This window comes from Calypte anna, chromosome 23, assembly GCF_003957555.1.
Source record: "Calypte anna isolate BGI_N300 chromosome 23, bCalAnn1_v1.p, whole genome shotgun sequence".
NCBI lineage: Eukaryota > Metazoa > Chordata > Aves > Apodiformes > Trochilidae > Calypte > Calypte anna.
The window spans coordinates 4,724,510-4,744,247 of record NC_044268.1 but is presented as its reverse complement, the minus strand read 5'-3'; the positions used below and the strand labels follow the sequence as shown (position 1 = coordinate 4,744,247).

The following is a 19,738-nucleotide window of genomic DNA, read 5'->3' as shown; positions in this document are numbered from 1 at the left end:
GGTGCCAGCAAGCTGGAGGCACTGGGGAAGGGCCCGAGGGAGAAGCAGAGGGATGGTGCCAGGGAATATGAAAAATAAAAGAGGGATTTATTAGTGTTGGGTAAAGGGAACCTCCGGGTGGTTTTCCACCTGGAAACTGTAAAGGAGAGGAGGAAAAGCTCCCAGCAGACCTGGAGGGCCAGGAGAGAGAGGGGCCCACAAGAGATTGGGCTGAAAGGATATAAAAACTGTACAAAAAGCCTTTTAAAAATAAAAAAAACAAAACAAGACAAACCCCAACCCAAAAGCCCAACGTGAGGTAAATTATTTACAGCTCGGGTGTCCCCTGGGCTGGAGCCACAGGGCTCTCATCCCCTCTCCCATCAGGTCAGCGGGGACAGGGATTGAGGTGGCAGCTCCTGCCTGCTCCTGTCCCAGCACTGAGCTCTGCAGCACCAGGGTGAGGGGCAGGGGGCTGGGGCTGCTCCCCCTGCCCCTCCACTGCTCAGCAGGGCCACTGGTGGCCAAGGGTGACGTTCTGAAGAGCACAGCCCCTCACAGAGGGGGAAGAGTCCTGGGACACAGCCACCAAAGAGCCCTCCTGACAGCCCAGGCTGTGGGTCTGGCACGGGGAGGCAGGGTTACTGCCCCTCCTCTGTCCTGATGTGGTCCCCAATCATCCTCCGGTGGTGTGTGGCCAGGAAGATGTCGTTGTCTCGGGGGCAGTCGTGGTGGCAGGAGCACGTCCTGATGAACATCATCTTTCTGTGGAAGAAGTCCCCCTCGGGGCAGTGGAATTCCACCTCCAGGGTGCTGGTGAGGGAGGGGGTGCAGCACCGCCCGTCCCTGCAGCTGCCACAGAACCTGGGTCTGTAGGAACGGGTGCTGGTGCAGCCAGAAAACTCAAAGTGGAGGCTCCGGCGTGGCTTTGGGGTCCTCACACACTTCTTCCCCTTCTAGGGAGAGAGCAGATGGGTTACCAAGGACACGAGAGGCAAAAGGTCCACCTAGGCTTGTGCTCTGCCTCCATCATAGAATCCTAGAACTGGCTGGGTTGGAAGGGACCTCAGAGATCATCAAGTCCAACCCTTGATCCACTCCTGCTGCAGTTCCCAGCCCATGGCACTCAGTGCCACATCCAGGCTCTTTGGAAAGATCTCCAGACACGGAGAATCCACTACTTCCCTGGGCAGCCCATTCCAATGCCTGATCACCCTCTCCAGAAAGAAATTCTTTCTCATCTCCAACCTAAACCTCCCCTGGCACAACTTGAGACCCTGCCCTCTTGTCTTGCTGAGAGTTGCCTGGGAAAAGAGCCCAACCCCCCCCTGGCTCCAACCTCCTTTCAGGGAGTTGCAGAGAGTGATGAGGTCTCCCCTGAGCCTCCTCTTCTCCAGCCTCAACACCCCCAGCTCCCTCAGCCCTTCCTCATAGGGCCTGTGCTCAAGTCAGTAGGACACAGAGCGTGGCATTCCGTGAGATGGGCAGGGTCGTCCCTGGCACTCAGGGTGCCCCTTGTGTCCCCTCTCCCCAAGCCCTGTACCTTGGTTTTCTCCAGGGTGAAGTCGCAGGGCCGGACCATGCAGAGCTGGGTCTCCTTCTCCAGGTGGCACTGGGGGTTGTTGTTGGTCACCCGGGCAGAGATGCCCATCCCACAGCTCTTGGAGCAAGCACTCCACTCCGTGGTCTGCACCAAGCAGTTCTCCTGCAGGTTGCTCAGCTCTGGTTTGTGTGCTGGGTCCTTCCTGAAAACTGAGAGAGAGGTGAGGATCAGAGCACAGATCCTGTGAGGAAGGGCTGAGGGAGCTGGGGGTGTTGAGGCTGGAGAAGAGGAGGCTCAGGGGAGACCTCATCACTCTCTCCAACTCCCTGAAAGGAGGTTGGAGCCAGGGGGGGTTGGGCTCTTTTCCCAGGCAACTCTCAGCAAGACAAGAGGGCAGGGTCTCAAGTTGTGCCAGGGGAGGTTTAGGTTGGAGATGAGAAAGAATTTCTTTCTGGAGAGGGTGATCAGGCATTGGAATGGGCTGCCCAGGGAAGGAGTGGATTCTCCGTGTCTGGAGATCTTTCCAAAGAGCCTGGATGTGGCACTGAGTGCCATGGGCTGGGAACTGCAGCAGGAGTGGATCAAGGGTTGGACTTGATGATCTCTGAGGTCCCTTCCAACCCAGCCCATTCTAGGATTCTATGATTCTATGATCAGGGCTTGGGATGGAGGCTGGGAGGCTGCACCCAACCTGGTTTGACTCTTCAGAGACAAAGGTCTGTTCCCTGTGAGCAGGAGGAGGATGGAGGGAAGCAGAGGGGTATTTTGTAGCACAGCCCAATCCTGCTGTGACACCAGAGGTTGTGGGAGCCTCCCCAGCATCACTCAGATCTCACCTTCATGGTTTGGAGCCCAAGGTTTGGTACCCACACGGGCAGCAGCCACCACCACGAGTGGCGTGGGGTCACAGAGCTGTGACTTGTGGTGCCAACCCAGATGCAGTTTGAGTCCTTCCTGGTCCCTTTGCCCCCCACTCACCTGCCCTGGCTGTTTGCAGGGGCTTCTCCTGCCTGCCCTCCTCACAGACCCACTCCTCGCAGCACTGGTTGTGCAGCCGGACCCGGCGAGGGTTGGGGCAGTCGGGGGAGGGCAGCCTGAGGTCCTGGGAGCAGAGAGGGATGCAGCCGATGGCCCCGTCCATGCAGATGCACTGCAGCTTGCAGCTGGGCTGGAAACTCTCCCCGTTGTGGTAGATCCTGCCCAGGAGGTCACAGGTCCCACCCTCCCGAGCTGCAGAAGGAGGAAGAGGAGAAGTTGAGCAGATGAAGCTCTGGGATCTCTCCCCTAAGGAGATTCTCACTCCAAAACGTTTGTAGCAAACCTCCCAAACCCCAGTGAAATGAAGAGCACTTCTCTAGGAAGCTGTCCTGGCTTCATGGGAAGTCTTCCTCCACGCTCCTGAGTTAATTCCTGCAGTGATTTACCTTTGCTCTACACACATCCCATTCCCAGTCTTCATTAGGCACTCCACACCCACTGGATATTACACCCACATTTTCCTTACTAAGCTTCAATCCTGCAGGCAGGGGGCTGGAGGGGCCACCCGAGCAGAGGCAGAACACACACAGCTCTCACCTAAGCAGATCCCACTGCCTCTGTGGGGTTTGGAGAAGTCACAGTAGAGTCCCTTGTGGTGATCACAGGGTTTCTGCAGGGAACAGAGCTCACCCAGCTGCCTGGCACACACCTTGCAGCAGCCACAGGCATCCAACACCTGGCTGGTGCCAGCAGGGCACTGGAGAGGCTGGGAGGGACACTGGCATGGGGAGCTGCAGGACTCTGGCTCTACCTGGAGGGAAGAGAAAACATGGAGAGAATGAGGCAGGCAGAGAGATGAGACTGGGTCAAGCACAGAGACCCCATAAAGAGGAGGGAAGGGATCATTCAGCCCCCACTGGAGAGCAGTGCTGGAGGGATGTGTGTGTGTGAGCAGCTCCTGAGGACTCACAAGATTCATCTTTTCCTCATCCCTAACACATCTGGAGCTCACGAGGGGAAAAAAAAAAAAAAAAAGATTCCTCTGAGAAGCAGGGCCAAAACAAACAGGACAAGCAGTAGCCTGGAGTCCCATGCACAGCTCAGCCCCCTGCTTCCCTGGAAGCAATAAATTAGTAATTATTAACAGGAAGAATTTCCCTGCTCTATAACAGCACCGCCCAGAAGAGCACAGCAAAGCAGCAGCATCAGACCCTGCTCAAAGAGGGGAGAGCAAGGAGCACAGTGAGATGAACCTGCCCAGGGATCAGCCCTAAGAACTGACCCAAAGGCTCCTGAGTCCCATTCTGTCCCCTGGATCCCTTATTGTCTTTGTTATTCCCCTTTCCACAGAACACAGCAAACCCAACCTTCCCTTGGCAGCATTTCTGGAGTGCTGAAACCCACCCTGGGCTTTTTTATCATGTGCTGAACAGAGATCAGGGTTTCCTCCTCCAGAAACACCAGGATGCTTCCAACACCCCGATAATTCTGGGGCATTCCTGTCCCAGAGCAGCCTGGAGCAGACACACCAGGTTCAGTTCTGGATTGGGGCAAGATAAAAAGCCACAGGTGAAAGGTGCAGAGCACATGGTCTGGAAAGATCCTCTTGTACCTGCTCAGAAACAGCAGTGTGCCAGCTCCAGCCTGGATCTCTGCTCAGCTTCTGCCCACTGAAATACCCCAGGTATGGGAGGGGGATGCAAAGCTCTGCTCTGCTGCACGATGTGGGGCAGCTGCTGCTCCAGCCCTTGCTGCCAGAAAAACATTTTGAGCTCCTGGATTGCCCTGAGCTCCTGCACCACACACACACACACCCCAGGGTGGGTGGGGAGGAAGGGCAGAGCCCCCCTGACAGCCCCACTGCCACCCAGGGAGAGGGGAGAGGGTGGGATGGGGGAACACCTGGAACAAAAGCCAAAAAAAAAGATCTTGCTGCAGCTCTGTTTGCACTTATTCTACCCCATCCAGCCCTTGCTTGTGAAAAGGCTTCCTTGGATGTTGTGTTTGTCACCAATAATAGCAGGAAAAGTTTTCCAGCTCTTCTGACTGTTGCTTAAAGCAGCTGCTCTGACTTCAGCTCCCCCGGGGGTCAGACGATGCCAAGGGCCTTGTGTTCCTCTGACAATCAGCACAGTGTGGTGTAGGACAGGGATCAGACCGAATCTTCACTCCCAAATCCTCCCAAGAGTCTCTCCCTGCTCAGCAGGAATTGATGTAATTCCCCTTGGGAACTCTTAGCAGAGAAGTATTTTGGAAACAAACCTTTCCTGCCTGCAGCCAGCTGTGCTCAGCCTTGGAGCCACTGCTGGGAGCTGGCACGGCCCAGGGATCTCTTCCCCACTGCTGAAGTGCAATAAAAGAAGCTAAAAATACAGAAATGCTTTCCTACTGGGTTTTTTTTTCATGTATGCAACCACTGTAGCTGCCAAGAGGATGTGTTGTTCAACCATGGATGAGGGGGTGGGTGGGGGGTACATGGGATCACAAAAGAGGCAAAGCATTCCTAAGACAGGGGCTATATTAAGATGCAATCCATGAACTTATTAAGAAAAAAACAAACAAAAACCAGAATCATGACAACAAGCATTTTCCAGCGCAGTGTCAGCCACAGGCCATCTGAAGAACAGCTCTCAAAATAGCTCTCCTATTGCAAAACAAACCAAAAGAGCCTCTTTGGGGATCAGAGGGAAAGCAACAGAATTCACCCCAACTCAACTTTCGTTAATCAGTGCTGGTGCTGTTTATTTCCTTTAAGAACTCAACCCCCCCATAAAACTCAACCACCTGGTTTTACCTTCTGTTCCCAACCAGCTTCACTTCCTCCTTATCTTACAGCTGCTTCTCAGCACAGGAACATCTGGATTCAGCCCTGAGACCTGATGGGTGACTGCAGCCCAAGCAGGGTGTAAAAGGCCCAATTCATCCCCAGATTCCTGGGGCTCTTTCCAATAGTTTTGAGATTTTCCAATCAGTCAGCTCAGATGTGCCTCCCCTCATCACCCACCTGGCCCCAGGGGCTGTTGGGCTCCTCTGATTTATTTATTACTGAGCAACCTCAGCTCGTGCTGCTTGGAATTCCCGCGAGCCCAAGAGAGCAGAGAATGAGCTGAGCTCTTTTTTAGCTCCTGCACACTCAGCAGGGACCCTGGAAGAGCTGCCTGGCAAGGGGAACTTCTTGAGTTGGGAACAGCTGGGAGAAAGTCAACATTGAACCAACTTCCATTACTTAATTTACTTCCACAGCAATTTCAAAGAGGCTGAAAAAGGGGTGTGCAGGGAGCACCCCACACCCTGCATTAATTTCAAGAGCTGCTTCACAGAGTTTTTTTTCAACACAGTGTAGAAACTGTGCCCAGGATTCACACCCAGGCTTTGCTACAGACCCATAAAACCATTCCCACTCAACGTGCCACTGAGCTGGGCACAGAGGGATTCAAGATTTAATTCCCTTCCCCTCTGAGAAGGATCTGTTCCAAAATGACACCTTTACCTGCACTGAACAGGATCCTAACTTCAAGTGCAGCCTTGACCTTGGTTCTGCTGCTGGCACAGCACTTTGGGAGCAGCAGGACAGAACCAGAGACCAAGGCTACAGAAAGATCTCAGAAAGTGCTAAAGCCTGGAGTGTCAGCTCCCATCACAAGCACCTCGTGTGGAGCTGCATCCCCCCAGTGATGGGCACAGCACCAGGGGACACAAAGAGCCTGAGCAGAGGAATTCCCTTGTCTCTGCTCCACACTCCACTGAGTCCCAGGTCCCACCTGCTCAGCTGAACAAGCCAGAACAAGCTTCCTCCCAGCTGCCAGCACCAAACCCAGCTACCTGGGGGGGAAAGAAAAGATAAGAACCTTCTTCCTGCTTCATATGCACAGAAAAACTCTTCCCCCTCCAGCCTCAGGAGTGGGGTGGGGGCACGAGCAGCAGTTCTGTGCCATCCTCAGGATCCTTCCTGATCCATGTCTGTGAGCACAGGGAATGAGCAATGAGGGCCAAACCAAGGAGGATTTTTCAGGTGAGCCTGGGCATTCAGAGGGCTGGGGAAGGGGTGTTTTGGAGCTGAGCTGGCTGGCTGCAAAGTGCTGTGGGAGTCAGGGGTTAATGCTGCAAGGTGGGAATCACACAATAAACACCTGAGAGCTTCTCTGTCACATTCCCAAGACTGGCAGCAGATGAAGCAGCCAAAACACAGCCACTCTCACACTCCAAAACTGCATTATCATGGATAATATCTGCTCTCCCTCCATCCCAGGCTCTCAAGGCATCTTTCCCACATTGCACAGCCTGGGATGAAAGACAAAGACCCCTGCTCCCCCCCTGCAGACTCTCCCAGGCTGAGCAGGCAGCACTCCTGCTCCTGCTCTCACCTCCCCTGGGAGGCAGATCCAGGAGTAACAGCTCCTGCTTCCTTACTCAATCCACTAACCATCCCACTCAGAGCTTAAAACCAGTCAAAAGTCCCATTTCCCAGGCAGGCTTAGGGGAAAACGTCATCATCCCAGAGGAGTAACAAAGCATCACAGCCATGGGATTTATTTACATACCCAATCTGCTGCTGCCCAAGGCAGGCCAGTGATAGAACCAAGATGACCATCCCAAAAGGCAGAAGTTGGGTGCACAGGACACCTTTCCTGGCAAGGAAGGGGCTGGCACATGCTGAACACTGAGTGATCAAACAGACCTTATGAACCAGAAGCACAAAAAGCCACGCAAGGCTCTGTGAACCCGACTCCTTCACCAATCCCAAACTGCAACTGAGACATTTCAGTGAGTGCAGCACTGGAACTGCAGCAGCACAGAAAAGTCCTGAGCAGGATCAGCAGCTCCTCTGTCAAGCACTTTGTATCAACACACAGCCAGGCACAAATCCTGCTCTGGAGAGGCTGCAGCCTTATTTCCCCCTGGGAATCACTGTTTTGGGGAACACATGGGTGGATCCAGTGGGGAAGGATGGGGACAGCAAAGAACTGGGATATGAGCCTTGTATCACTTGCAGTGACAGAAACTCAGTGACTTCTTCTTCCTGGTTTCTTTTCCCCTTGTAAAGCAGGGCTGGCTTTTAGCTCCCTGGAGAGGAGTGAAACAAACTCCATGCACATCTGCCAAGAGCACCAAGGTGTCTGGATGCCAGGCAGGCTCCCAGTCTGGGTCAGTCCCACCCCCTGCTACCAACCAACCAACCAACCAACCTTCTCTCAGGGAAAAAACCAAAAAGCAAACCTTGGGGGGCAGGTGGCAGCTGGGCAGAGTTACCCAGCCCAAAGCAAAGCCCAGGGAAGTAGTGGATTCTCCGTCCCTGGAGATATTTAAAAAGAGCCTGGATGTGGCACTGAGTGCCATGGGCTGGGAACTGCAGCAGGAGTGGATCAAGGATTGGACTTGATGATCTCTGAGGTCCCTTCCAACCCAGCCCATTCTATGATTCTATGATTCTATGATTCCCATCATCAAAGCAAGAAGCTGCAATGCCAGCAACCAGAGCTGCTGCAGTGCCATACATACCCAGCCAGCTGCAAGGAGGAGCAGGAACAGGGTCCAGGTCACTGTCCCCAAGTTGCCAGACATCCCGAGGGAAGGGAAGGGAAGGGAGGGGATTCAGGCTGCTGACTGACTGACTCCTTCTCCCTCCGAGTTTCTCCTCTCTCTTTGCAGCCAGTTGCTCATCAGCTCCTGGTTAAATAGGATCCTGGAGGGGGCGTGCCCTGAGCCAGAGCCATCATCTGGGAAGCAAGCAGAAAGGGGTGCAACAAAAAAAGTGCCCAAATTCCAGGGAACAGGAGGAGATTCCTGTGGGCCTGGTGGTTACGGGGCTGTCGGCACAGCTGGTGACTTTCCACGTGGGTAAATCAAAGCCCAGTAAAAGCAGGATTAATTTTTGTTATTTTTTCCTCTTTTTAACTTCAAAAGCACGAAGTGTGGGACAATGTTCTTGACACAACCCTCCCTTTCCTTACCTACATCCATTCCTTAGGGCTGAAATAAGCAGAGGGCTCAATGTTTTTGCTTTGACCAGGAGGGAGAGGTGGAAAGCTCAGGGCTGGCAGCTGCAATTCAGTACCGGAGCTGCCCGTGCATCACCACTGCTTGGCACTGCCAGCTCTGAGAAACGAGACATTCCACGGCTATAAAAGCTTCTGTCTGGACTCCTTCAAAGAGGGGCTGCTTGTTTTATGAGGCAATTAAAAAGCCAAAGGGTGAAGGTTGTTGATAAAGGGCAGCACTTCCCTTTCATGGTGCCTGGGGACTGATGCTGCCGTTTGCATCCTGGCTGCCAATCTGTTCTGTTTGCTGCTGAAAGGCAGAGCCTGGCTTCTGCAGAGCCTGCACCAGAAAAAAACACCCCAAAACAAGACCTTCTGAATATGAAAGGGTTGTTTTGTGTATTAAAGGAGTGGTTTTGTTTATTCCCAAACAACAAGCAGAGTGCTGCCATGGGAAGATGAGGAGTGCAGCAGAGGGCACTCTCAGTCCTTGCTGGGCTGGGATGTGACAGGAGGTTGGTACCAGGCTGGAATCCTCTGTGCTGCACATGAAGTGGCCTTAAAAAGACAGAGCTGTGCCTTTTGTCAGGGTTAAAGTGGTGTAAGATGTGTGTAACTTCCTCTGGGGCAGCACAGAGCAGAGGGCAGGAGCATCCTCAGGGTGCAGCAGGGTCCCCACCCCATCCCAGCAGTGCTGGGAAGCAGGACGGGACATCAAGAAAAGCATAGGGAGTGTGTGTGGGGTTGTTTAGATTCAGCCTCATTCTTTCCTGCAGGAATGCTGAGCTGGGAACCAAGCCCTGCATTTTACTCAGGTCCTTTCAGGTCCCTGTGCAACATCAGATCAGCTCCACACTCTCTGTGCCACTGCTGAGAACAGACAACTCCAACTCCTCATTAATGAGCACTTGGAAAGCCCCTCAGGATCTGAGGCTGGAGAGCATTAGCCCCAAGCAAACCACCTCAGCTGCACCTCTTTCTGCTCCTCTAACACCAGGCAAGGGATTTCACAACCATTCCCATTACAGCCACCTCTGCTAATGTCACAGCCAAGGATCAGGTCTCCAGACAACAGATTTAATGGACTGGAGGTGGCACAAACACAGCAGTGCCCTGGAGCAGCTGGGAGCTACAGGTTATTATTACAGGTCTACATTCCTCCCCCTTTTTGGGAAGGTTTGGCACCTTGAGCTGTGTTGTCACCTGAAATCAGCTGCTCACATCTCACAGGATGTTCTCCCACTGCTCCTAAATGAGACAGAAATAAAAAGCTCCACACCTCTGGCCTCATTTTCTCACGCAACAAGAACAATTCCAAGCCACAAGGAGCATTGGGAGGTGTCACATCTGTGCCCGTTTTAGGAGGACAGTGCTCAATTCATCCCTTGCTCCTTGGCTGAGGAGCAGCAAGGTTGCACCTTGAGCCACAATCTCCCAAATTCTGCTCCTTAAAGATTTTTCTGACCTGCTGCATGACCTGGAGGGAGCTGCTCAACCAAAATCACCTCCCTCTCCTGCCAGGGGTTCTGCAGGGAACACACCACCAGCACTGGGATGGCTGATTCAGTTTTCAACCTACAACAACAAAAAAGAGTAACTAGATTATAAACCACCCTTCCTAAGCTGCTCATCATCATCCACCTGGATGCTTTCATCTTCCCAGAACAGCAGCATAAGGAAAATGTCCTGAGTTGCAATCCTGCTCATCCTTCAAGCCACCACAGCTCTGCCACGCCAGCTGAGTCCCCTGCCTTGCCAAGAGATGAGGCTGGATCTGCTCCAGCTCCTCTACCAGAGAGCAGAACCAGTATCTACCACAAGCATCCTCCCTGCAAAGTGGTAGGAGCAGCACCAAGCCCTCCACGGGAGGGGTTCTGGGGATGGGGGAGCCCTCTCTGCCTCTGGGATCCCAGAGCATGCCTGCCCCAAAGGCTCCTTTCCATGAAAGGAGTTGAAAGGTAAAAAGGAGTTGAGCAGCAGGGACATGAAGGACAAATGCTAGAGAGGTCCCTGCACCCCTGGCCCAACATTTTGTTAGGGCACTGGGATAACCAAAAGTACCCCCAATGCTTGTGGCTGAACTCACCCCACTGCACATACCATGAAGCAAGGGAAGAACATGAAGGTTGAGTGACTCAGAATGATCAAAGGGAGGAAACACCCAAGTTAACACTGATTTGTGTCACTTCTTTTTGCCTGAGCTGCTTCAAGTGAAGAGATAAAGATGTCAGCCCTGCTTACAATCTCCCCCAAGCACAGAATAGTGGGTGTTTAATTCACCTTGTTGTGTGCTGCTGAGCTCACTCACCATCCCCATCCAGTGGCTTTCTTGAACTCACAGTAACTGGAAAGAAAAAAAAAAGACATTTAGATAATTATTAAAATCATGTAAGGCTCAGGAATAAAACTAAAGCAAGCATAGGCAGGTTTTGGCTCGGTGTGACCTCTCCTAGCAGCAAAATAAAAAGGTACAAGCAGCAAGGTGAGTACAGAACCCTGTCCTCATCCACTTCAAAGCTGTCCCTGTCTCAAAGCCACCCAGCTGTCCCCAGGGCATGTTGGTGGCTCTCAGGATTGCTCCCCATGAGAAAGTTTCCATTCTCCCAGCTGGTCAGCCCTGGTAAAAGCCCCCAAGTTGGAGCAGATCACAGACAGTGACTCTGGTTTCAGCCTTGCTGAAATGGTACCACACAGACATTTGGCCCAGCAGAGAGGTTGAGTTTCATTTCATTGTTCATTCCCCAGTTGCTGATAATTGCTTGATGCATCCTGGCTAAACCCAGGCTAAAGCAACAGCCAGATTTGGGGCACGAAGGAATCCTGTCCCTTTTTGAGGCTGTTTGTAGTTTGGGAAGCAGCAGCAGTTCTGAAGATCAGCTGGGCACCTTCATCCAGCCTCCTCCCAGTGCTGTGAGGCTGCAGGACACCAGTGACACTGCTGATGTCTCCACCTGTGTTGTGTTAGTAATAAAAGGACAAACCCCATCAGTGGCTCTCAGGGCTGTCAAGGAGCTCTGCAGCTCAGGTGGGACCCAGGAGCAATCCTGAACTGAGCTCTGAGGCTAAACAAAGGTTCAACAAAGGTTCCCAGGGACTCAAGAGCTGAGATGGTCCCTTCCAGACCCATGTTCAAGTTCAGTGTTAATTCAGCATCTGCCTAGAGGGACAATTGGGGTCAGATTGATGCCATCTAATCTGTAGACACTTAATTAAGGCATCTCCATCAGCAGCCTAATCTCTTTAAGATCCCTTTGTAATCAGTGAAGGACCAAAGCTCCTGAGCTGCCTTCTGACAGCCCCTGTCCCTGCTGCTGCATCCTGATGGAAGAGGAGAGAAAGTGAGAACCAGAGCTCAGCAGAGGCTACAGCACAGCCAGCTGCAACCTGGGTGGGAAAAGTTACCCCTGCCCTAAGGACAGAAAGGGCAGGAAAAGCCCAAACCAACCCTCCCCACTCCAGCACAGCCTTGGGATGAAATCCTGAGTGCAGGAAATCCAGCAGAGCCAGGATTCCCCTCTCTGCCTGGCCTGGCAGACACTACAGCCCCAGGGCTTGCTGCTGTGCCCATCCTTTAGGGGCTGTCAAGCAGGGAAGAAATCTTGTCCCTGGTTGAAGAGTTCACTAATGAAGTCTGCAGTTATTGTAGTTCTGGGAGGAACACTGCTTTGTAATTGAGGATTTGTTGTGAAATGAAAGCCAAGGGGTGCAATGCTTGGGGTGGGTGGGGGGCTTGCTGGTGTCCTTGTAAAGGAAGCACCTATATAAAAACACTCTTGGCATCACCAGTTTGGAAGCTGACAGTGCTTAGAAACAGAGCTTGCCAGCAACAGCACACGTTGCCTTCTGAAAATAAAATAATAATAATAATAAAAATTAAAATGTCTCCCTCCAGCTTGCAGGAGGCAAAAAGCCAGTTGTGCAGCTCACCAGGGAGTGTGCAGCCAAGGGCACAGAGGGAGCAGCAGGAAAGCCCCTGACACCCAATGCTGATGCCCAGCATTCCCCTTTCAGGCCAGGTGAGCAGTAAGAAGCCAACACTTCCACAGACACACAGGAAACATTCCCAAGGGACAGTCCTGCAGCTGTGGAGCTCTGTACAAAAAACCACAGGCCTTGGTTGTGGAAGCTTGACTTTGTTTGCCCTGTTTCTGTGATAAATTTGGCCTTTTCCCCCAGCCAGGCAGCCTGGGAGGCTTCCAGGCCAGCTAGGAGCACCCTAATTATCTCACCTACTTTTTGCCCAACACAAGCTGTGGATTTTGCCTAAATAATACACAAAATCCTGCACCAAGAAGCAGTGACCAGACACACCTGTGTCTGTATCCTGCAGAAAGGCAGAAGGAATTCCTGCAAAGCCCAGGCCCTGGGTGAGAGCTCCTGGTGGAGCCCCCAGCCCTGCTGCAGCCCCCTGGGCAGGCTGGAGCTGCAACCCCTTCAACAAGCAGTGGGGAGAGGGCTCCAAGCAGAGAGCTGGCTGTGCCTGGGGGCAGGGTGGGATGTGCAGACCTGTCCCAGGGCAGGCTCTGCACCAGGTGAGCTTGTGCAGGCAGCTGCCCCAAGGTCCCTGGGGCTCAGCATCCATGCAGAAAAACCCCAGACCTCCAGGGTGATGTTGCACGCAAGCTGCAGGAAACCACTGTGGGGCTTGAGGTTTGTCAAGGTGCAATTAAAAATAAAAATGGACCTGGTACCTGCAGACCAGCACAGATCTCCACCTGGCCCTGTGTAATTGTAACTGGTGGACCTTCTGAGACCTTCTAACAGCTGTAAAATTTGGACAGAAAGGTGAGGCAGGAGCTGTTGTGTGGAGGCTTTGGCTTGCACAGAACTGCAGGAGGAAGCAGGCAGCTGCACCCACCTGTGGAATGGAGGCTTCCTGGGCTTTTTCCACTTCTTAACTTACTGCATGCTTAATTATCCTGAAGGAAAGCTGCAAGGAGGGAGGGCATGTTTAAGGTGGACTCAGGCAGGCTCATTTAAGGAGGGCTCTTGCTCTCCAGGCCTCCTCTGGTGTGCAGCTGGGATGTCTCTGAACAGAACTCTTATGGGAGGTGGTCCTGACAACAGCTGCAGAGGAGGCACAGGAGGAGCTCATGGCTTGGGATAAAGAAGGGACAAACACCAGGTCTGCCTAGGGATGGGCTACTGCAAGAACCCCCAGGTTCTGCACTGACCCAAGAGCCTGGTCTGGGGCTTTTCACATGGGTGGGGAGTGAGAGGGCAAGAGGAAATGATTTCAGACTTGGAGAGGGGAGATTTAGGTGAGACACAATGAAGAAATTGTTTGGTGTGAGGGTGCTGAGCCCCAGGTTCCCCCAGAAGCTGTGGCTGCCCCATCCCTGGCAGTGCCCAAGGTTGGATGGGGCTTGGAGCACCCTGGGCTGGGAGAGGTGTCCCTGACCATGGCAGGGGGGTTGGAACTGGATGAATTTTCCAACCCAAACCATTCTGTGATTAAACTGCCACTCTGCCAAATTATGGGGAGATTTTCCTAGGGGGTGAGCCAGGCACTGCTGTGTCTCTACAACTCAGGAAGGGTGCAAAGTAAAACTCTCACCAGACCCCACCTCTCCAGAGACCTCTGGCATCACTTAAGCTCACAGGATCTCTGCCCTAAAACCCCATCCCCTCACACAAACAACTTCTGCTGGAATCAATGAGCCTTTCCTGCTTTACCACCTGCAACTCACACAGCCCCAACAGGCTGAAACCTCCAGAGTTCAGCCCCCCCCAACCCCTCAGCCCCTCTCCCACTGCTGTGTAATTCCCATCCAAAACTCCACACCAAGGGGCCTGCAAAACACTGCAAAAAGTGACCCCTGAAAACTTCCCGTGGCCTTAACCCTCACAGGGAACCCCACCCACAGCACCCCCAGCACTCAGGCTCTGGGTTTATCACAAAAATCTCCCCTTTTTGGCCTCTTTTCGCCTTTCCCTGGGAGGGGGGGAAGGGGCTGCAGCGCCCCCTGGCGGCGGGACGGGGCACCGAACCCCCCAATTTCCCCGATTCTGCCTCATTTCAGTGTCAGTTTCTTCTTCCATTGCAACGGGTTGGTTAAGTGAGGGGAGGGACAGCTACAACTCAACCCCTGCCTCGGGAGGGACAGGGCTCGTGTGCTGTTTCTGGTCTCACAAATAAAGAGTTCATTCAATTATTTTACCTAATAATTACCTCGTTATTTTACCTAATAATTACCTCATTATTTTACCTAATATTGATTTTACCTCTCCCTCAGGGGCCACCAGGGGTGTTTTTCACTCTTTGCTCTCAGGGGAGGATGCAGCACATGGAGTGCTGGGGGAAGAGGCACTTGGGAGCCAAACCTGCAGCAAAAGCTCTCTGGAACTGGTTTAGTTAACTCAAATTCCTAATATTAAACAGAATATTAAATATTAAAGAATATTAAATAAAATGTTTATTATTCCTAGTACTTAGAAGTATCTTACAACAGATACAGCCCTTGATTACACCCCCTAAATGCTAAGAAAGAAGGTCCAAGGATTCCCCTTCCCATTTCAGTCTTAAAAACTGTAGTGAGGAGAGAGAAGGGAAGAAGGGGAGAGCTTGACTTGGAGCTGTGCCTTGGCTGGAAAAGCTGCTGGTTGATGGGATGGCTGATGGGATGGTTGATCTGATGGTTGATGGGATGGCTGATGGGATGGTTGACCTATTGGTTGATCCCCTGGTTGATCCATTGGTTTCCTGGTTGCTGGTGGCTCATGGTAACACACTCTTGAGGCAGATGTCACCAGACTTTGTGCTGAGCTGGTGTCAGGGGGTGCAGCTTCTCCCTCAGCTCCCCCACGTCCTCCCTTCTCTCAGACAAGTGGTTAAGGCTGAGCACAGACTTAGGTTTTTTCTTTACATTTCTTCACAGATTCCAGTTCAAGTGCTGAGTGTGGAAAGAGCACTGCAGAGCAGTGGCTGCAGAAGGGAGGGGACACCCAGACAGCACCAGATCCTTTTTTTTTTCTTCTTCTTTGACCCAAGGAGGAACTGGCTCAGGGTCACAGTCTGCAGGAGGCCTGGGACACTTTGGAATTGGTTCGTCTGTTTAGAGCATTGCAGATGAAGGTGCCTGTGTCCATCAGCTTCTGCAGATCCACACCCTTTGTGGGAACAGGGACACAACGTTGGCACCACTTCTGCCATGAAAAGCTGCCCAGTAACAACTGGGAGAGACAAGCAGGGGATGAGGGAGCCTGGAGGGTTTGCTAATGAGGCCCTGAAGTGCTGCTGCTCATTAGTACAAATCTGAGCCAGGGTCAGATGGGAGAGAGATGAAAAATGGGGGGGAGAGGAGGGTCCTGATGGTGTGTGGGGATTGGTGTGGCAGGAGAGGGGCTGTGGAGGGACTGGGGTGGCAGGAGAGGGGCTGTGGAGGGACTGGGGTGGCAGGAGAGGGGCTGTGGAGGGATTGGGGTGGCAGGAGAGGGGCTGTGGGGGTATTGGTGTGGCAGGACAAGGCCCTCAGGCAGAGCCAGAGCAATCCTACAGCTGCACCCACCCCGCTCAGGCTCCCTGCTCTGAGCTCTGAACCCCAACCAGAGCCCTGGTGTGGGCTCAGCTGGTGACACTCACAGTGTGGATGCCCAGCCCGTTCAGCATGTACACCAAATCCTCTGTGGCAACATTTCCTGAGGCTCCCTGGGCATAGGGGCAGCCCCCAAGGCCGGCGACGGAAGCATCGACCACGCTCACCCCCATCTGCAAAGAAAACTCAGTCAGGAAACTCCTCCTCAAGGAGCAGCCTGGGGTTCAGGAGTGTGGCTGGAACCCCAGGGGAGATGCTGAACTGCAAGAATTCTACCTGAAGGGCTACCAAGATGTTGGCAAGAGCTTGCCCGTAGGTGTCGTGGCAGTGAACAGCAAGAGCCCCCACTGGCACCTCCTTCATGACAGCTGCCAGCATCTCCTTCATGCTGCCCGGGGTCCCAACGCCGATGGTGTCACCCAGAGAAATCTCATAGCACCCCATGGAGTACATCTTCTTTGAGACCTGCCCAAAAGCCAAGGTTTTCCACTGAAAAGGCAGCTTTGCCAGCTCCCGAGGTGGAGACAGAGGGATGGGAACACAGCAGCCAGAAGGTTCTTCTCTGGGATCAAAAATCCCCAGGTCCCCACAGCTCCCTGAATTCCCTGTCTGTTTTGGTCAGATCCAGCAAGGTCCAAGTTCCTCAGCCTGCCCCCACTATTCAGTTAAGTGGTTGGACACATCCTGCCCCCCCCAATGCCCAATTGTGAGCTAAAACCCTCCCAGAAATCCTGGTCATGGTTACAATGAACTCACCTCTGCAACTTTGGCAGCAGAAATCTTCCCTTCATAGGGACACCCAAGGACACAGGAAACATACCTGTGGTTAAAAGAAATATGCACTTTTAGCTAGAGAACTGAGGTGAGGCTGTAGGGGTCAGGTCAGTCAGGGCTTGTGCTGCATTTTGCATGCTCTGTATAACAGGAGAGTTAATTTTGTGTTCTAAGAATCACTCCAGTGGGCAAAGCCCACACAAAGCTCACACAATTAACTACTCAACAATTACTTCTTCCCCCAGATGTGAAAAACTTGCCAAGAGCAGATGGGACTGTTGGGTTTGTGGAGCTAACCTTTGGATCACCTGGTGGTAAAGCTGGAGACAGATTAATTACAGAAAAGGCAAATCCATCTGGGAGAGTGTGAGCTGTCAGGAGCCTGGCACCAAGGCAGCACCTGGTACCACCTGTGTGTGGTGCTGCTTCCAAACCAACACTAACCCAGGTGGGGAGACACCCCTCCAAAAAAGGTCAAGCTGAAATTAAATCCCACTCCCCAGCACTGCTCAGGCTGGATTCCCAGGGGGTAAATCCCACCCGCCCCCCAGAGCTGCTGGATGCCATGGGGAGCTCCTCACCCCCTCACAGGAATGTTGGCTGTCCGTGCTGCTGCCATCACCTCATCAAACATCTCCAGACTCTCCTGGATGGAGCAGTTGATGTTCTTCTTGGTGAAGAGTTCAGATGCTGCCCCAAAGACTGAGACTTCTTTGGCCCCTGCTGCCACCTGCCAGCAGGAGGAAGGGATTGAAGCCAACTCATCTCCCTTGCAAGGCACAACCCCGACCACACTTCTCACATTTTATAAAACATGTTTTGGTTTGTTTTTTTTTTTCCCAGTTCTTCCCATTCTTTCCTCAGCTCATTCTTCACCAAAACCAGAATGACAAACCCAAGTTTGTCTTCAAAAGAACTGTAAAGTCAGAGGTGCAGCAGTGAATCCACATCTACTGTATGGACAGCTGTGGGATGTGTGGATAAGACTGAAAACACCTTCATCAGCTGAAACAGATCACGGGGTTTTTATGATATCAAATACATCAAGGTATTTTCTATTAATTTGCTATTTCCCCAGCAAAACAATGCCTTGTAGAGGAACCACCAGAGGAGCCCAGCACAGAGCTGCATCTCCCTCCCTTCACCACAGGGGAAATGTTCTTTAGGAGGAGACACAAAACCCTGAGCACCCTGAGGTGCTCCCATCCCTTACCGCTGCCTGGAACCCCCTCAGGTTGGGGGTCAGCACGGGGTAACTGATCCCAGGGAATTTATGAATTCCTTGCATGACTTCAGTGTGGTCAGCCATCTGCAAAAGGAAACCAGGACAAGGTTTGACAACATCCACTTCTGCAAAGGGTCAAATAAAACTTCTAAATTTCTTAAAATTTCTTGTTGGAATGGGAACAGAGAAGAGATTTGGGATGGTGGGGACCTGGCACCCTGCTGAGCTGAGCTGAGCCCCCCCTGAGCTGTGTGCACTGGGGTTGGACTTTTGCTCCTGGCAGGGTCCAAAGGGAAGGGCTGGGATGTGGCAATCACCACTTTTGGCTTTGTTGCTTCTTGCCCAGTTACAAACCACGGCAGCAAGGATTTTGGAGCAAGCAGGTTTTCCTTGGATTCCTATCTGTTATTACACCATCTATATTTTACTACCACATCACTATTACACTGTCTGGTATCTATTCATAGGCATTTTTGTCTTTAAATCCCATCTGAATACCGACCTGAGGAACCCACTTGGGGGAAACAAAGCTGGTGGCCTCTATAACCTGCAGCCCTGTCTCTGACAGCATGTTGATCAAGTCGATTTTCACTGCTGTTGGTACAATATTCTACGAAGAAAACAAAGAAACAGAACACTTTATTCTTTCCACAATAAACCACTCCAACCCATGGACACCCCAAAACGGCCTGAACTTCGAGTTCTGAAGCTCTGAAGTGGAAAAAAAAAAAAAAAGGAGTGTCTAAATAAAAGCAAAGCGTTGCTGGGTGGTGGCCAGAAAAGCCCCACCGGGAGGTGCTGAGGGAAGCTCGGGAGGTATTGAGGGAAGCTCGGGAGGTGCTGAGGGAAGCTCGGCAGGGGAGCAAAGGGGCCCCCAGCCCCTCCGTTACCTTCTCGTTCTGCAGCCCATCCCGCGGCCCCACCTCCACCACCTTCACCTTCTTCGGGAGGGCTCCGGACGCCGCCGCTGCGCCGCTGACCTGTGGACAAAGGGACAACATCAGCCCAAGCCCCGTTGTCTCCCGTCCCGTCCCCTCCTTCCTTCCCGCTCCCCCCTCACCGCCCGCAGCCACACGGCCCAGGGCTGAGGCAGCACCCGCCGCGACGCCGCCATCTTGGGCGGCTCTCACGTGACTTCCCCTTCCCAGTGACGTCACCGAAGGGGGAGGCACGGAAATGGCTGCGCTGTCACGGAGCCCGGTACCGGTACCACGGAGAGCCCATCCCGGTACCGGTACCACGGAGTGCCCATCCCGGTACCGGTACCCAGGAGTGCCGATGCCGGTACCAAGGAGTGCCGATCCCGGTACCGGTACCCAGGAGTGCCGATCCCGGTACCGGTACCCAGGAGTGCCGATCCCGGTACTGGTATCAAGGAGTGCCGATCCCGGTACCGGTACCACGGAGAGCCGATGCCGGTACCCTGGAGTGCCGATCCCGGTATTAGTACTCAGGAGTGCCGATCCCGGTGCCACGGAGTGTCGATATCGGTACCGCTACTACGGGGTGCCGATCCCGGTACCGGTACCGTGGCAGCACATCCCGTTAGTTCAGTAGAAGAGTCCCAAACCATACCTGTCCCCGCTGCCCGTCCCGCGACACCGAGCCGGTGTCAACCTGCGGCATGTTCTCCCCGGTACCGTCCCGTTTTGTTTTGTTTTCTTCTCGGTACCGGGTCCGTTCGGTCCTCGACACCGGCACTGCGGGACCTCTGGGGTGCTGCCTA

At 53.0% G+C, this 19,738-nt stretch overlaps 2 protein-coding genes across 3 annotated transcripts; both read right to left on the bottom strand.

Annotated features, from left to right (window-relative positions):
• Window positions 1-493: 493 nt before the first annotated feature.
• Window positions 494-8,108, bottom strand: LOC103530824 (CCN family member 2). The gene is made up of 5 exons (XM_008496417.2): window positions 8,000-8,108; window positions 3,098-3,311; window positions 2,501-2,752; window positions 1,523-1,731; window positions 494-935 (listed from the first exon to the last, which is right to left on the bottom strand). The coding sequence occupies exons 1-5, from the start codon at window positions 8,060-8,062 to the stop codon at window positions 621-623; spliced, it is 1,053 nt and encodes a 350-aa protein (XP_008494639.2). The 5' UTR covers window positions 8,063-8,108; the 3' UTR covers window positions 494-620.
• A 6,768-nt stretch (window positions 8,109-14,876) lies between these two features.
• On the bottom strand, window positions 14,877-19,738 carry HMGCL (3-hydroxy-3-methylglutaryl-CoA lyase). 2 transcript variants are annotated; one of them, XM_030464324.1, is made up of 9 exons: window positions 19,588-19,738; window positions 18,903-18,992; window positions 18,515-18,622; window positions 18,001-18,096; window positions 17,369-17,517; window positions 16,770-16,833; window positions 16,290-16,478; window positions 16,061-16,186; window positions 14,877-15,588 (listed from the first exon to the last, which is right to left on the bottom strand). In XM_030464324.1, exons 1-9 carry the CDS (start codon window positions 19,636-19,638, stop codon window positions 15,487-15,489), a joined length of 975 nt encoding a protein of 324 aa, XP_030320184.1. In that variant the 5' UTR covers window positions 19,639-19,738; the 3' UTR covers window positions 14,877-15,486. The 2 variants fall into 2 exon arrangements, with proteins under 2 accessions (XP_030320184.1, XP_008494608.1); XM_008496386.2 differs by lacking the exon at window positions 19,588-19,738 and adding an exon at window positions 19,073-19,142.

Excerpts from the sequence above, each read along its gene's own strand:
- LOC103530824 (XM_008496417.2), bottom strand. The coding sequence starts at position 8,062 with ATGTCTGGCAACTTGGGGACAGTGACCTGGACCCTGTTCCTGCTCCTC. Across the intron at positions 3,312-7,999 it reads TCCTCCTTGCAGCTGGCTGG|GTAGAGCCAGAGTCCTGCAG; the intron begins GTATGTATGGCA and ends TCTTCCCTCCAG. Across the intron at positions 1,732-2,500 it reads CCTGCAAACAGCCAGGGCAG|TTTTCAGGAAGGACCCAGCA; the intron begins GTGAGTGGGGGG and ends CCTCTCTCTCAG.
- HMGCL (XM_008496386.2), bottom strand. The coding sequence starts at position 19,126 with ATGGCGGCGTCGCGGCGGGTGCTGCCTCAGCCCTGGGCCGTGTGGCTG. Across the intron at positions 18,097-18,514 it reads CCCCCAAGTGGGTTCCTCAG|ATGGCTGACCACACTGAAGT; the intron begins GTCGGTATTCAG and ends TTCCTTTTGCAG. Across the intron at positions 17,518-18,000 it reads TGAGGGGGTTCCAGGCAGCG|GTGGCAGCAGGGGCCAAAGA; the intron begins GTAAGGGATGGG and ends TCCTGCTGGCAG.